This window comes from Macaca fascicularis, chromosome 11 (genome assembly GCF_037993035.2).
Source record: "Macaca fascicularis isolate 582-1 chromosome 11, T2T-MFA8v1.1".
Classification (NCBI taxonomy): Eukaryota; Metazoa; Chordata; class Mammalia; order Primates; family Cercopithecidae; genus Macaca; species Macaca fascicularis.
In genome coordinates, this window is record NC_088385.1 from 117380562 (window position 1) to 117396694 (window position 16133).

General features: G+C 41.6%; 1 protein-coding gene and 1 pseudogene across 16 annotated transcripts in view; one reads left to right on the forward strand and one right to left on the reverse strand.

Annotated features, from left to right (window-relative positions):
* Positions 1–16133, forward strand: part of RAD9B (RAD9 checkpoint clamp component B) — a 39901-nt gene that overhangs the window by 1733 nt on the left and 22035 nt on the right. For 5 of the 16 annotated variants that reach the window (XM_045365926.3, XM_015431521.4, XM_015431520.4 and 2 more), the window contains exons 2-6: positions 594–664; positions 2363–2518; positions 3023–3137; positions 10232–10331; positions 12718–12824. In XM_045365926.3, coding sequence (XP_045221861.1) covers positions 2462–2518; positions 3023–3137; positions 10232–10331; positions 12718–12824 — 379 coding nt within the window. In that variant the 5' untranslated portion in view covers positions 594–664; positions 2363–2461. Of the gene's footprint in view, positions 1–593; positions 665–2362; positions 2519–3022; positions 3138–10231; positions 10332–12717; positions 12825–16133 lie in introns of those variants that run through there. The other 11 variants (XM_015431527.4, XM_015431526.4, XM_015431523.4 and 8 more) reach the window with 3 other exon arrangements.
* Positions 4388–4868, reverse strand: LOC102140643 (peptidyl-prolyl cis-trans isomerase NIMA-interacting 4 pseudogene; annotated as a pseudogene).

A 16133-nucleotide genomic window follows, 5' to 3' on the forward strand; every position in this document is an offset into this window, starting at 1 on the left:
TCCAGCCTGGGTGTCAAGAGTGAGACTCTCTCAAAAAAAAAAAAAAAAAAAAAAAAAGAACATTAACAGTGTCATACGGGATCAGACTAGTGTGTTTTCCCGCCCTAAATGTGTTTTGTGGTGGGGAAGTCTGGCTACCCTCAAACATCAGAGATGTATGTTGAATACCCCTGATTTCTCACTCATGACTTGTTGTGACTTCGATATCAAGCTATTAAAACCTCTTCAGATTATCTTCTCCATGCACTGTTTTCACAGTTTTTGGGGGAGTCAGATACATTTATCTAAATCAACTTGTAAAATATATTAGTATGGAAACTGGTTTGCCACAGTAGCTCCATGTAACACTGTAAACATATAGAAGGATGAATTTCGGTCAGTTTTATCATTTCACATACTACAAATTTATTGAGCCCTTTCTATGTGTCTGGCATTTTGCCAAGGGTATACTGTATAAAAATAATATAGCATTAGTCTATAAGATACTGTTCTTTTTGAATTTCTCCAGTCCTCTGAATGCTGAACTAGTCTTGTGATTTGTTTTCATTGTTAGAGGGAAAGAATATAAGCATCACCTTTCTTTTTCTCCATAGTATTTGGGAAAGCAGTTCAAGCTCTATCACGAATTAGTGACGAGCTCTGGCTAGACCCATCTAAAAAAGGTGTAAGTAAGAAAGTTAATAGATCATGTATTAAGGCAAGAGGAGGTGTTTAAAGATCCCAGTCCAGATTGAATGTTAACTGGGAAATCCAGAAGTTGTAATTATCCCTTTCACTGTTTATCTTTATTTTACATATCCGAATATACTTAGAGCATAGTAAAGTTGAAAATATGCGGATAAGCTTGATTAATTTAAACTGGAAGTCACAAGCTGGTAGTCAAGAGACTGGCTACGGTCTGCAGGAATGTTTGTTGGCCTGTACTGTTTTTGTTTTTGTTTTTTTTTTAATTTGAAATAATTTCCAACATTTAAAAATTGAGGCCGGGCGCAGTGGCTCACGCCTGTAATCTCAGCACTTTGGGAGGCCGAGGTGGGTGGATTACCTGAGGTCAGGAGTTCGAGACTAGCCTAGCCCACATGGTAAAACTCCGTCTCTACTAAAAATATAAAAATTAGCCTGGCATGGTGGTGGGCACCTGTAATCCCAGATACTCGGGAGGCTGAGGTGGGAGAATTGCTTGAACCCAGCAGATGGAGGTTGCAGTGAGTGAACTGACATGGTGCCACTGCACTCCAGCCTGGGCAACAGAGTGAGACTCTGTCCCCCCTCTCAAAAAAATGAGAGAGTCCAATTTTTCCTGCTTCTCATGAAAATTCAGAAGACCTGACAGTTTTGGGACTGCATTCATTCCCAAGTGGAAGTAGTTGGCTGAAACTGAATAATGGTTTCCTCCCTTAGACAAGGTATGAGACCACCAATATGCTGTAACTCCCTTATGTATTGCCTTCTGCCATTTCACACATTAAGGTTAAGGCCCATGACTGGGTGTGGTAGTTCACAAATGTAATTCCAGCACTTTGGGAGGCTGAGATGGGAGGATCACTTGAGCCCATTAGTTCGAGACCAGCCTGAGCAACAAAGCAAGACCTTACCTGTCTCTACAAAAAATTTTTAAAAATTAGTCCGGTGAGGTGTTGTGTGCCTGTAGTCCCAGCTACTTGGGAGGCTGAGAGGAGGGAGGATTGGTTGAGGTCAGGTGTTTGGAGGCTGCAGTGGTACCGTTGCACTTCAGCCTGGCCAACAGGCTATTTTTTTTTTTTTTTTAAAGTAAAAAAATTAAAAGAAAGTTAAGGCCACTGTAGGCATTTACTATTTTATGTTTTCAACATGCAAACTTTTAGATTTAACACGTATATGTATTCAATATAACAGATATATATATACACCTATATATACATATGTAGATATATATACATGTAGGTACACCTATATATGTATATATAGGTGTATAATAAATGAACAGACTTGTCCTGAATGTCATTTAAACTATCAAGTATATAATATAGGTTATGTCCTGTATATATATAGGTGTACATGTATGTATATATATGCAAATTCAATACAGACTGTATAGGGCAGTCCATAATTAACATCCCATGTTCTTATTTGAACACATTTAACTGTGATGTTAAACATAATGAAATTTTCTGAATCAAGCTATTATTTAAAGTTTATTTTCTCCTAAATTTTTTTAAAATAAAAAAATAGAGGTGAGGTCTTGCTCTGTTGTCCAGGCTGGTCTCAGACTCCTGGCTTCAAGCCATCCTCCTGCCTTGGCTTCCCAAAGTGCTCGGATTACAGGTTCATGGGAGCCACCGTGCCCAACCTCTCCTAAATAGTTTTTATCTTATTTTTCTAGCTTGCTCTACGATGTGTGAATTCTTCTCGGTCAGCATATGGATGTGTCCTGTTCTCTCCTGTGTTTTTTCAACATTATCAATGGTCAGCTTTAGTGAAAATGAGTGAAAATGAACTTGACACAACACTGAATTTAAAATGCAAATTAGGAATGAAGGTAAATATAAGTGGCCCTGATTTTCTCTTATTCTGTAGAAATATTCATTATATAGGACATAATCTGTATTCTATACTTAATAGTTTAAATGGCATTCAGGACAAATCTGTTCATTATTACTACTATTTTTGAGACAGAGTCTCACTTTGTTACCTAGGCTGGAGTGCAGTCGTGCAATCTTGGCTCACTGCAACCTCCTCCTCCCAGTTTCAAGTGATTCTCGTGCCTCAGCCTCCCGAGTAGCTGGGATTATAGGCTTGCACCACCATGCCATGCTAATTTTTGTATTTTTAATAGAGATGAGGGTTTCGCCATGTTGGCCAGGCTGGTCTTGAACTCCTGACCTCAAGTGATCTGCCCACCTTGGCCTCCCAAAGTGCTGGGATTACAGGCGTGAGCCACCGCACCTGGCCAAGTCTGTTCATTTATGAATGCGTATACTTTTGTTTTTAAAATGAATCAACGGTGTTAAGTATGTGTTTAATATGTATATTTCTGTTACAGTCAATTTTGCCCATCTTTAGATGTCTGAATTCCCTTGAAAGAAATATAGAGAAGTGCAAAATATTCACCAGATCTGACAAATGCAAAGTAGTTATTCAATTCTTCTACAGACATGGTAGGTATAATTAAAAGTGGTTTAAAATACTGTGTTTTTTTCTCAATAGTTTTCATGTTTAGAACATTGATATTTCATGTCAAGACTTCTCATTACATTATTGCTTAGAGTGTGTGTAGTTAAGTGGTAGGGCAGTTTGAAGTATTATCCTTTTTTTTTTTTTTTTTTTTTTTTTTTTTGAGATGAGGTCTTGCTCAGTCGCCAAGGCTGGAGTACAGTGCTGCCACCTTAGCTCACTGCAACCTCCACTTCATGGGTTCAAGCAGTTCTCCCGCCTCAGCCTCCCAAGTAGCTGGGTTTACAGGGACCTGCCATCATGCCCAGCTAATTTTTGTATTTTTAGTAGAGACGGGGTTTCACCATGTTGGCCAGGGTGATCACGAACTCCTGGCCTTAGGTGATCTGCCTGCCTGCCTCAGCCTCCCAGAGTGCTGGGATTACAGGCGTGAGCCACTGCACCTGGCCTGAAGTATTATCTTCCCTGTCACTGTAGAAGTATTGTAAGATGATTGGTATTTCTTTTTTTGACTTGTCAGTGGCACAAGCTTTGCCTGCATACAGCCTAATTTTTTCAAATATCTATATGAATTCAAACAGTTGGTTGTTCTAAAATTTACTAGCTGCTCGATTTTATATATATATATATATATATATATATATATTTTTTTTTTTTTTTTTTTTTTTTTAAATTTTGAGATGGAGTTTTGCTCCTGTTGCCCAGACTAGAGTGCAATGGCACGATCTTGGCTCACTGTAACCTCCATCTCCCAGGTTCAAGCGATTCTCCTGCCTCAGCCTCCTGAGTAGGTAGGATTACAGGCATGCTCTACCACACTTGGCTAATTTTGTATTTTTAGTAGAGACGAGGTTTTTTTTTTTTTTTTTTTTTGAGATGGACTCTTGCTCTGTCGCCCAGGCTGGAGTGCAGTGGCGCGATCTCGGCTCACTGCAAGCTCCGCCTTCCGCGTTCATGCCATTCTCCTGCCTCAGTCTCCCAATTAGCTGGGACTACAGGCGCCCGCCACCTCGCCCGGCTAGTTTTTTGTATTTTTTAGTAGAGACGGGGTTTCACCGTGTCAGCCAGGATGGTCTCCATCTCCTGACCTCGTGATCCGCCCGTCTCGGCCTCCCAAAGTGCTGGGATTACAGACTTGAGCCACCGCGCCCGGCCTCTTAATTTAATCTTACATTTATTATAATACATTTTTATTTCAGCATTTATTTATAGTCTTTAAATTGTTTCCTATAAAATACTAATAATTTAACATTATTTTTTTCTTTTTTTTTTTTTTTCAGTCTTTCATATGATTTTATTTTCTTCCTTCAACCATAATAATATGATCTCCAAACTTCGTCTTAACCGGCGGGTCTGTAAACACACGCTTATCCATCCCACTTACAGGCAAGGCAAATGCTGCTTCTTGAAATGGTCCCACCATGGACCCTCTGGTCATCCAACCCAAGTCGCCCCCTTCCCTGGCTTTATCTTCACTATACTGTGAGGCCACTTCATTGAATCTCATCCCAGACTTTAACTTTTCCACGGCTTCCATGATTTTGCCATGTTTTTCACATAGAATGTGTCTGACCTTTACTGCATTGCCACCACCTTTGGGACCTTGAGCCTTCTTGTCAGCACTGTCACTCCCAGAGGCTGCTCCCCCTTTCCCCGCTTTTCCAGAACCACTTTTTCCTTTGGGCGGCATTTGGAAGCTTGTTGTTGAACTCTGCATTTTTTTCTTTTTTGAACTTCAGTTCATTTAATAGCAGAATGATTCAAAGAGCATAATTAAAAGCATAGCAAACCTTGACATCACAAAGATGCGGGTGTAAATTCTTCTCCACTTCTTATTAGCTTTGGGACTGTGCATAAGCTCTCTGAATCTTCATTCCTTACTGTGAAGTGGAGATGATCTTGCCTACCCACAAGTTACAGAGTGATTGTGAGGATGAAGTGAGATCACATATGTAAAGTACATACCGCAGTACCTGCCCTGGAGGAGTACTTGATAGTGACCGCTGTTACTATAATTATCCTCTTCCCTTATCTCCAACTAGATTTTAGACAACCAAGTATTCAGTTTCTGGAAATATCTCTCAAGTAGCTTGAATCATGTCCAATAAGTATTTGTGATTGGTTAATTATTTAATAGTTTTTGTAGGGTAGTTATATGATACTACGCTTTAGGTTACAAGTAACAGAAATAAAAACAGACGGTCCAACTCAAACTAGCTTAAAAAATAAGAAGTATTGGCTCATGTAAACAAGAAATTCAAAATTAGGTCACAGGCATTTTTTTTGTTTGTTTTTGTTCTTAATTTTTGTAGAGTCAGGGTCTCATCACGTTGCCCAGGCTGGTCTCAAACTCCTGGGCTCAAGCAATTCTCCTGCCTTGGCCTCCCAGAGTGCTGGAATTACAGGCATGAGCTATGGCCATGGTTTGATCCAGGGTGCAGCTTTTCTTTTCTTTTCTTTTTTTTTTTTTTTTTAAACAAAGTCTCACTCTGTCACCCAGGATGGAGCAGGATGAAGTGCAGTGGTGTGATCTTGGCTTACTACAGCCTTGACTTCCCAGACTCAGGTGATCCTCCTACTTCAGCCTCCTGAGTGGCTGGGATCACAGGAGTGTGCCACCATGCCTGGCTAATTTTTTTGTTTGTTTGTTTGTTTTTTGGGGACGGAGTCTCGCTCTGTTGCCTAGGCTGGAGTGCAGTGGCACCATCTGGGCTCACTGCAAGCTCTGCCTCCCGGGTTCATGCCATTCTCCTGCCTCAGCCTCCAGAGTAGCTGGGACTACAGGCACCCAGTACCACGCCTGGCTAATTTTTTTGTATTTTTAGTAGAGATGGGGTTTCACCATGTTAGCCAGGATGGTCTCGATCTCCTGACCTCGTGATCTGCCCGCCTCGGCCTTCCAAAGTGCTGGAATTACAGGCATAAGTCACCATGCCCAGCCCTAATTTTTTATATTGTTTGTAGAGACACGGTTTCACCATGTTGCCCAGGCTGGTCTTGAACTCCTGGGCTCAAGCGGTCTGCTTGCCTCAGTCTCCCAAATTCTGGGATTACAGGAGTGAGCAATTGCACCCACCACACCTGGCTAATTTTTTGTTTTCACACCTGGTTAATTTTTTAAAAAATGTTAGTAGATACAAGGTCTCACTATGTTTCTGAAGCTGGTCTCAAACTCCTGAGCCAGGCAGTCCTCCTGCCTCAGCCTCCTAATGTGCTGGAATTACCAGTGTGAGCCACCATGCCCAGCCTGGGAAGGCAGTCTAAGAGGAAGGAACAGTGTGAAAAAATACAGGTTGAGGGTGTCTAGTGTGTGCTGATAAGAAAAAGGGAAGAAAGCAAGAAGCAAGAATGGAGCATTGGGGATGACGAAGAAAAGACACTTCTCAGCTTGTACATCCTCAGCAATACCAATATTCACTTGATTCAAATATTTGTTATACAGGTATAAACACACTTATATATGCATAGGTTATTTCTAAAGAGCGCCTAAGAAACTGGTAGCAGTAGTTGCTTCTGTGGAGGTTCTGGGGTGGCAGGAGTCAGGGATGGAGGGTGACTCACTTTTACTGTTCTTTTATATCTTTTGCATTTTGTCCTATGCGCATCTATTACCTATTCCACCAAAAGTAACTTGAAAATGTTTTTTAAATAGGTAAAATATGTCATCTTTTGAGCTTTGTGTCTTGCCAAAACAGCAGTCACAGCGATCCCTTTAAAATAGGTCATATTATGTCAGTTCAGTGCTCAGAACTCTCCAGTAGCTCCCCATTTTACCCAGGGTAAAAGTCAAAGATCTCAGAATGGCCTATAAGGTCCTCCATGATTCAGAAGCCCTGGCATGTTTCCTCCTCAGAGTGTATGCCCTGCTGCCTTGCCTATTGTTTTAGTCATTAATTTTCTTGCTATCTGTCTCCCCTCTGTAAAATGTTAGCCCTGTGAAGACAGATTTTTGTCTGATTTGTTCTCTGCTAGTTCCAGCTCCTAAAATAGTTCCTTATATGGTAGATCACACACAAAAAAAATTGTCACAAATTATCTGCAGCCCCTCCCTTCAATACCTGGAGTATGTTTTCTCATTTTGAATTTCAGCCGGCCTTAGATTTGCTTTGATACCAGTAGAATGCACTGTAAGTGATATGTTTGAGTTCCAAGCTGAGTCCTGTCAGCTTCCACTGTTGCCCTAAGAACCTTTCCACCAGCATGAGAACAAGCATGGAATGGCTTTCTGGAGGATGAAAAAAACAGGTGACAGGCCTTAGCCATTTCAGTTGTCCCAGTTGAGGCCCCAGACATGAAAGTGAGGCCATCCTAGCTACCCCATAGGGATACTGTGAGGATCAGAGAGAATGTATGTAATATGTATGCGACAGTTCCTGGCACATAGGTTCATTCTCATTATTGCTACCTCTCTTCTTCCTTTAAAAGGAAAATAATTCAGCCTGGGCAACATGGAGAAACCCTGTCTCTACCAAAAATACAAAAATTAGCTGGGTGTGGTAGAGTGTGCCTGTAGTCCCAGCCACTAGGGAGGCTGAGATGGGAGGATCACTTGAGCCTGGGAGTTGGAGGTTGCGCTGAGTTGAGATCACACCACAACAGTTGAGACCCTGTCAAAAAAAAAAAAAAAGAGGAGGAAGGAAGGAAGGGAGGGAGGGAGGGAGGGAAAAGAAGGGAAGGAAAAGAAAATAGAATAGAATTAACAAACCAGATGTTGAAATCTGTCAAAAGTCCTTTTCAGAAATACCAGTCCTGGATGGAAGGTACTAAAAGAGAGTAATAGAGATATGATCTGTAGTCTGTAGTGATCTGCAATCACTATTTTACACACAATTTAAGAAACTACCTGTATTTTGGAGATTTCTCAAAAAACTAAAAATAGAACTACCATACGGTACAGCAGTCCCACTACTGAGTATTTATCCAAAGGAAAAATAAATAAATATATCAAAGAAATACCTACATCCCTGTGTTTATTGCAGCACCATTTATAATAGCAAAGCTATGGAATCAACCTAAGTGTCTATTAGTGGACTAATGGATAAAGAAAATGTAGTATATATACACAATGGAATACTATTTGGCCGTAAAAATAATGAAATCTTGCCATTTGCAGCAATGTGGATGGAACTAGAGGTCATTATGTTAAGTGAAATGAGCCAGGCATAGAAAGACAAGTATTGCATGTTCTCACAATGTGGACACTAAAAAAGTTATTCTCATGGAGGTAGAGAGTAGAATGGTAGATACCAGAGGCTGGGAATGGTGTGTGGGTGAGTGTGAAGAGAGGTTGGTTAGTGGGTACAAACATACAGTCAGGTAGAAGTAATGAGTTCTAATGTTGGGTAGCAGAGTAGGGTGACTATAAGTTAGCATCAGTGTATTCTGTGTTTTTTTTTTTTTTTTTTTGAGACGGAGTCTCGCTGTGTCGCCCCGGCTAGAGTGCAGTGGCCGGATCTCAGCTCACTGCAAGCTCTGCCTCCCGGGTTTTTACGCCATTCTCCTGCCTCAGCCTCCTGAGTAGCCGGGACTACAGGCGCCCGCCACCTCGCCCGGCTAGTTTTTTGTATTTTTTAGTAGAGACGGGGTTTCACCGTGTTAGCCAGGATGGTCTTGAACTCCTGACCTCGTGATCCGCCCGTCTCGGCCTCCCAAAGTGCTGGGATTACAGGCTTGAGCCATCTGTGTTTCAGCATAGCTAGGACAGAGGACTTAAAATGTTCTTTTTTTTTTTTTTTTTTGAGACGGAGTCTCGCTCTGTCGCCCAGGCTGGAGTGCAGTGGCGCGATCTCGGCTCACTGCAAGCTCCGCCTCCCGGGTTCACGCCATTCTCCTGCCTCAGCCTCCCGAGTAGCTGGGACTACAGGCGCCCACAACCGCGCCCGGCTAATTTTTTGTATTTTTAGTAGAGACGGGGTTTCACCATGGTCTCAATCTCCTGACCTTTTGATCCGCCCGCCTCGGCCTCCCAAAGTGCTGGGATTACAGGCGTGAGCCACCGCGCCCGGCAAAATGTTCTTAACACATAGAAATGGTAAATATTTGAGGTGATGCACACCCCAAATATCCTGGCTTGATAATTACACAGTCTATGCATGTAACCAAATATCTGTCACATGTACCCCATACATTTTTTCTTTTTTCTTTTTTTTTATTTTGAGACAGAGTCTCGCTGTGTTGCCAGGCTGGAGTGCAGTGGTGCGATCTCAGCTCACTGCAACTTCTGCCTCCCAGGTTCAAGTGATTCTCCTGCCTCAGCCTCCTGAATAGCTGGGATTACAGGCACGTGCCACCACGCCTGACTAGTTTTTTGTATTTTAGTAGAGATGGCGTTTCACCATGTTGGCCAGGATGGTCTCTATCTCCTGACCTCATGATCCACCCACCTCAGCCTCCCAAAGTGCTGGGATTACATGCGTGAGCCACTGCGACTGGCCCTTTTTGTTTTGTTTTGTTTTTCTTTTTGAGACAGAGCCACACTCCACCCAGGCTGGAGTGTACAGTGGCATGATCTTGGCCCACGGCAACCTCCACCTCCCAGGTGCAAGCAATTCTTGTGCCTCAGCCTCCCAGGTAGCTGGGATTGCAGGCATGCACCACCATGCCTGACTGATTTTTGTATTTTTAGTAGAGACGGGGTTATGCCATGTTGACCAGGCTGGTTTTGAACTCCTGGCCTCAATTGATCCACCCGCCTTGGCCTCCCAAAGTGCTGGGATTACAGGCATGAACCAACGTGCCTGGCCACATGTACCCCATAAATATTTTAAAATACCATGTATCAATAAAAATATACTAACAACAACAAAAAAAAAGGAGGAGGAGGAGGGAACTGCCTGTATTTCAAAGGAATTTGGGAACTCTCCTGCCTGATTGGTCAGAAGGTATGACATATTGCTAGGTGTCCACTAGGGAGCGATAAACACATTTAATTAAGGAGTAGTGCTTCTCCAAGGTATATGCACTTGCCAGATGGTAGATGTTACTTTATTACTTTAATTCGGCTGTGAAACTTAAAGACTTCTTTAATTTGTTAATTTTGTACTTAAAGTTATTAAGAGATGGCTTTATTCTTTTTAAGGTATTAAAAGGACTCATAATATATGTTTTCAAGAAAGTCAGCCTTTGCAAGTTATTTTTGACAAGAATGTTTGTACTAATACACTAATGATTCAACCAAGGTAATGAGTTTTCTGTTGTCAATTTTTTTCCCCCTGAATACAGTATGATCATGGAGTGAAGAATCAGTGCCCTAGAGCTTTTCAGTCAGTAAATTTTTTTTTTTTGGATACGGAGTCTCCCTCTGTCGCCCAGGCTGCAGTTCAGTGGTGTGATCTCGGCTCATTGCAAGCTCCGCCTCCCAGGTTCACGCCAGTCTCCTGCCTCAGCCTCCTGAGTAGCTGGGACTACAGGCGCCCGCCACCGCGCCCAGCTAATTTTTTTGTATTTTTAGTAGAGACGGAGTTTCACCATGTTAGCCAGGATGGTCTTGATCTCCTGACCTCATGATCCACCTGCCTCGGCCCCTCAAAAGTGCTAGGATTGCAGGCGTGATCCCACCACCACGCCCGGCCAGAACATTTTTTTTTTTTTTTTTTTTTTGAGGCGGAGTTTTGCTCTGTCTCCCAGGCTGGAGTGCAGTGGCCGGATCTCAGCTCACTGCAAGCTCCGCCTCCCGAGTTTACGCCATTCTCCTGCCTCAGCCTCCCGAGTAGCTGGGACTACAGGCGCCCGCCACCTCGCCCGGCTAGTTTTTTTTTGTATTTTTTAGTAGAGACGGGGTTTCACCATGTTAGCCAGGATGGTCTCGATCTCCTGACCTCGTGATCCGCCCGTCTCGGCCTCCCAAAGTGCTGGGATTACAGGCTTGAGCCACCGCGCCCGGCCGAACATTTTTTTTTTTAAGCTAAAGTTTGACTTGGAGAAATCACCATACAGGGACAAGAGGAAACTTTGATAAAGATAATAGTGGATAATAACTAATGGTAGCAATAATAATTTAGCGACCCAAGAAAGTTCTAAAAACACCCCATCAGTGACTTTCTATATCAAGTTGCATTTATATGATTCCTTTCTGAATCTTAGAACACAGAACTTGAGGAAATTTTAACATTTTTTATGTGAAATGATTTTGGCCCTAAGTATTAACAGTTTTTTCCTCTAGATAGTGTGGCATATTTGTCTTGAAATTTGAAAATTGGAACTTGTTATTTGAAAGTGCATCCAGTTTTCAGTTTAGCTGTAGCATTAAACATTAACATTACTTTGTGAGCCAAAATATATTTTATCCATATTGTTTTAAAATTATTATTATTATTATTGAGACAAAGTCTCCCTCTGTCACCCAGGCTGGAGTGCAGCGATGTGATCTTGGCTCACTATAACCTCCACCTCCTGGGTTTAAACAATTCTTGTGCCTCAGCTTCCCGAGTAGCTGGGACTACAAGTGCGAGCCACCATGCTCGGCTAAATTTTGTATTTTTTGTAGAGACAGGGTTTCGCCATGATGCTCAGGCTGATTGAGACAAAAGTCTCAGTTCAAGTGATCTATCTGCCTTAGCCTCCCAAAGTACTGGGATTACAGGTGTGAGCTACCCCACCTGGTCCTTCCTTCCTTCATGTTGTCATTTTTTTGTATCAGATTATTTGGTATCTTCTATAACTGCCCCCGCTTAACACTGGAAAAGTTCCCAAATGAATTTTGTAGGTGTTCCTGACATTTTGATATCAAGAAACACTGCGAAACCAATGTCTAACATCAGATTAACACCAAGATTACATAAATTCTAAGAATTTTATTTTTATCTTAATAATACTTCAATGTCAAAAGGAGTGCAGAACTTCTAATACAATAATAAAAAGACAACCCAGCTATAAAAAATAAGTAAAGAATTTTAATAGTCATTTCTTCAAAGAAAATGGCAATAAGCACTTGAAAAGATGCCCAACATCATTAGTCATTAGGGAAATGCAAATCAAACAGTTTTCAATCTGTGAATTATGTCATATGGGAATTATATCTCAATAAAACTGTTTTGAAAAAAGGAGCCAGAATAAAAGGGCGTTTGGGATGTCAAGAGAAGCTTGAAAGCAATGGGTAACAGTTGAGGAAAGGAACAGAGGGAAAGAATATAGACAGCAGGCTGCCTAGAAACCTCTGCCCCCTCATCTAGGTCTCCAGCATAATTCACCTGAATTGTTTTTGAACAGCTTCACTTTGCAATATCTCCCTTTACAGTATGAGCTGGGGCGTAAGTGACTGGGCATACAAAAACATAGAATTAAAGATATTTTATTCTGGAATTTTGTTTGTACTGCAGCATTCATGTGTTTTATTAAGGATATATTTTGCTATTCTCTTGGCCTTCAAATGAAGTTATAATTTTAAAATAAGCTGAAAATATAGCAGCTTATGTATAAGAAAGAAGATAGGAGTTTGGGTAAATTTTTGTAAACCCAGGCCACGTAATTATTTATTTCCAGATTAGAGATTTGAGTCCCAGTTAATAAGTTATGTCTTTCTGTTTGTTTTTCAAATAATGTTATACTGTTGTTTACATTTTATAGATTGCTTGCTGATGCCATTGTTCTTTTTACATCAAGTCAAGAGGAAGTTACTCTTGCTGTTACTCCACTGAATTTTTGCCTCAAGAGTTCTAATGAGGAATCAATGGGTAAGGATTGTATCTGAAATGGTGTTTTGATGGGTTATTACTTTCTTTCTCTTGATTACTAACCATACTGCAAATATTAGTGGCATAATTTTATTCCTGTCTAAAAAGCAGTAAGATTTAGAAAGGTTGGAAAAAGTTTTAAGAGATCCAACAAGTTTAACACAATCAGCAATTAAAATATTTGGCTTTGAGGCCGGGCGCGGTGGCTCAAGCCTGTAATCCCAGCACTTTGGGAGGCCGAGGCGGGCGGATCACAAGGTCAGGAGATCGAGACCACAGTGAAACTCCGTCTCTACTAAAAATACAAAAAATTAGCCGGGTGCGGTGGCGGGCGCCTGTAGTCCTAGCTACTCAGGAGGCTGAGGCAGGAGAATGGCGTGAACCCAGGAGGCGGAGCTTGCAGTGAGCCGAGATCGCGCCACTGCACTCCAGCCTGGGCAACAGCGTGAGACTCCGTCTCAAAAAAAAAAAAAAAAAAAAAAAAAAAAATTTGGCTTTGAAATTCAGGTCATTTTAAAATTAGGAGAATGGGGCCAGGTGCTGTGGCTCCTGCCTGTAATCCTAGCACTTTGGGAGGCTGAGGTGGGTGGATTACCTGAGGTCAGGAGTTCAAGACCAGCCTGGCCAACATGGCGAAAACCAATCTCTACTAAAAATAAAAAAATTAGCTGGGCGTGGTGGCTCGGGCCTGTAATCCCAGCTATTCAGGAGGCTGAGGCGGGAGAATTGCTTGAATCTGGGAGGTGGAGGTTGCAATGAACCGAGATTGCACCACTGCACTCCATTGCCTGGGTGACAGAGACTCTGTCTCAAATAAAATAAAAAAGAAAATTTGCTAGGGTCTTTTGGCACAACAAGCTGTTTGAGACTCTCTGACCTTAGATAATATGTTTTTGGTGACAGCAGTAAGGAGAGGATACAAAGGAAAGAACTATTATTTTAAAGTGAAAAACCAGTAGAACCAGGGCTTAAGTTGGGTCACATGACTTTTGTAGTGTTTAGTTTGTGCCAAGTTCTGTGCTAAATAGTTTACATTTATGAAGTCATTTGATCTTCATAATAACTCTAAGATGTATGTAGGTACTATTATTATCCCCAGTACATATGAAGAAATTGAAAGTACATATAAAGCACATACGAAGCAGTTAGACACTTTGGGAGGCTGAGGCAGGAGGATCACTTGAGGGGACTTACCAGCCTTGGCAACATAGTGACACCTCATCTTTACAAAACATAAGAAAAATAGCCAGGCATGGTGGTGCTCACCTGTAGTCTCAGCTACTTGGTAGGCTGCAGTGGAAGGATTGCTTGAGCCATGATTGTGCCACTGCACTCCAGCCCAGGCAACACAGCAAGATCCTGTCTCAAAAACAAAAACAAAAACAATTTGAAGCGCAGAGAAACTGGCTTGCCTGGTGTCACAGATTGCCTAGTGAAAGGGTCTGTTTTATGCACCATCATGCCATCTCTGAATAAAAATGGCCATTTAGTAACCAGGAGAAATTGTCCCTTGTGAGTAGCTTTCTAATGAAGTTATAGTTACAGTTGACTGGCCATCTAGTTGTTTAATCTTATTATTAAACTTCTTCTGTGCTAGTATATTGGGAGTGACATGAGCCTTCTTGTTGGAGATGAATGTATATTTAAGACATTGTTTGATTCTTTAAAAAATATACCATTTGGCCAGGTGCGGTGGCTCACGCCTGTAATCCCAGCACTTCGGGAGGCTGAGGCAGGTGGATCACAAGGTCAGGAGATCGAGACCATCCTGACCAACATGGTGAAACCCCGTCTCTACTGAAATACAAAAAATTAGCGGGTCATGGTGGTGTGCACCTGTAGTCCCAGCTACTTGGGATGCTGAGGCAGGGGAATCGCTTGAACCCAGGAGGCAGAGGTTGCAGTGAGCTGAGATCACACCACTGTACTCCAGCCTGGTGACAGAGCAAGACTCTGTCTAAAATAATAATAATAATAATAATAAATATATATATGTCACTCAATCTTTGTTCTTATTACTTCAACAGTTGATATTCATTGAAGAAAATTAAAAATACAAAAAAAAATTCTTAAGTCACCTGATATCCCACTATACAGAGATAAGCACTTTTAATAGTTGGGTGTATTTCCTTCTATACTCTAGATCTCACAACAGTAGGTTGAGTGAAGATAATTAAATACTATGAAACTATTAAAAGTAACATTGGCCAGGTGCAATGGCTTACCCCTGTAATCCCAGTGCTTTGGGAAGCTGAGGCAGGATTGCCTGAGGCCAGGAGTTCAGACCAGCCTGGGCAACATAGCAAGATCCCATCTCTACAAAAATTAAAAATTAGCCAGGTATGGTGGCATGTACCTGCAGTCCATGCTGTAGCAGCTGAGGCAAGAGGATCACTTGAGCTCAAGATTTCAAGGTTGCAAGTGAGCTATGATCATGCCACTGTATTCCAGCCTGGGCAACACAGTGAGACCCTGTCTCAAAAAAAATTAATGGGCTGGGCACAGTGGCTTATGCCTGTAATCCCAGAACTTTGGGAAGCCAAAGAAAGCCGATCACCTGAGGTCAGGGGTTTGAGTCCAGCCTGGCCAACATGGTGAAACTCTTTCTCTACTAAAAATACAAAATTAGCTGGACATGGTGGTGTGTGTCTGTAGTCCCAGTTACTCAGGGGACTGAGGCAGGATAATTGCTTGAACCTGAGAGGCAGAGCTTGCAGTGAGTTGAGATCACACCACTGGACTCCAGCTTGGGCAACAGAGTGAGACTCCATCTCAAAAAAAAATAATAATAATAAAATTAAAGTAATGTTATATGTGTATGTATAAATACATCCCTCTCTCTCTGAAAGTATATATCAGAGAGGTTTAATGAAGCAGTTTTATAGTGGAAAGCACAAAACATTGACACACACACACAAATAATTACAAAAATGTGCTTATTGACATGGAAAAATAGGATATATTGTTGGGTAGATTATAAAATGGTATGTAGGGTAAGATCATACTTTCATTTAAAAATGTGCATGTAAGTGGCACATGTCTGTAGTCCTGGCTATTCAGAAGGCTGAGGCAGAGGATCACTAGAGCCCAGGATGTCAAGGCTGCAGTGAGCTGTGATCATGCCACTGCACTACAGTCTGGGCAATACAGCAAGACCCTGTCTCAAAAAGAAGAAAACAAAAAATTAACTAACTTAGATAAGAAATCTGATATTTAAACATAAACAGTTTGATTTATGTGAAATGGATTTATAGACCCTAAATCATTGGCGAGTTTAAGAGAAATGTAAAATATTAAATTTCTGTTTGA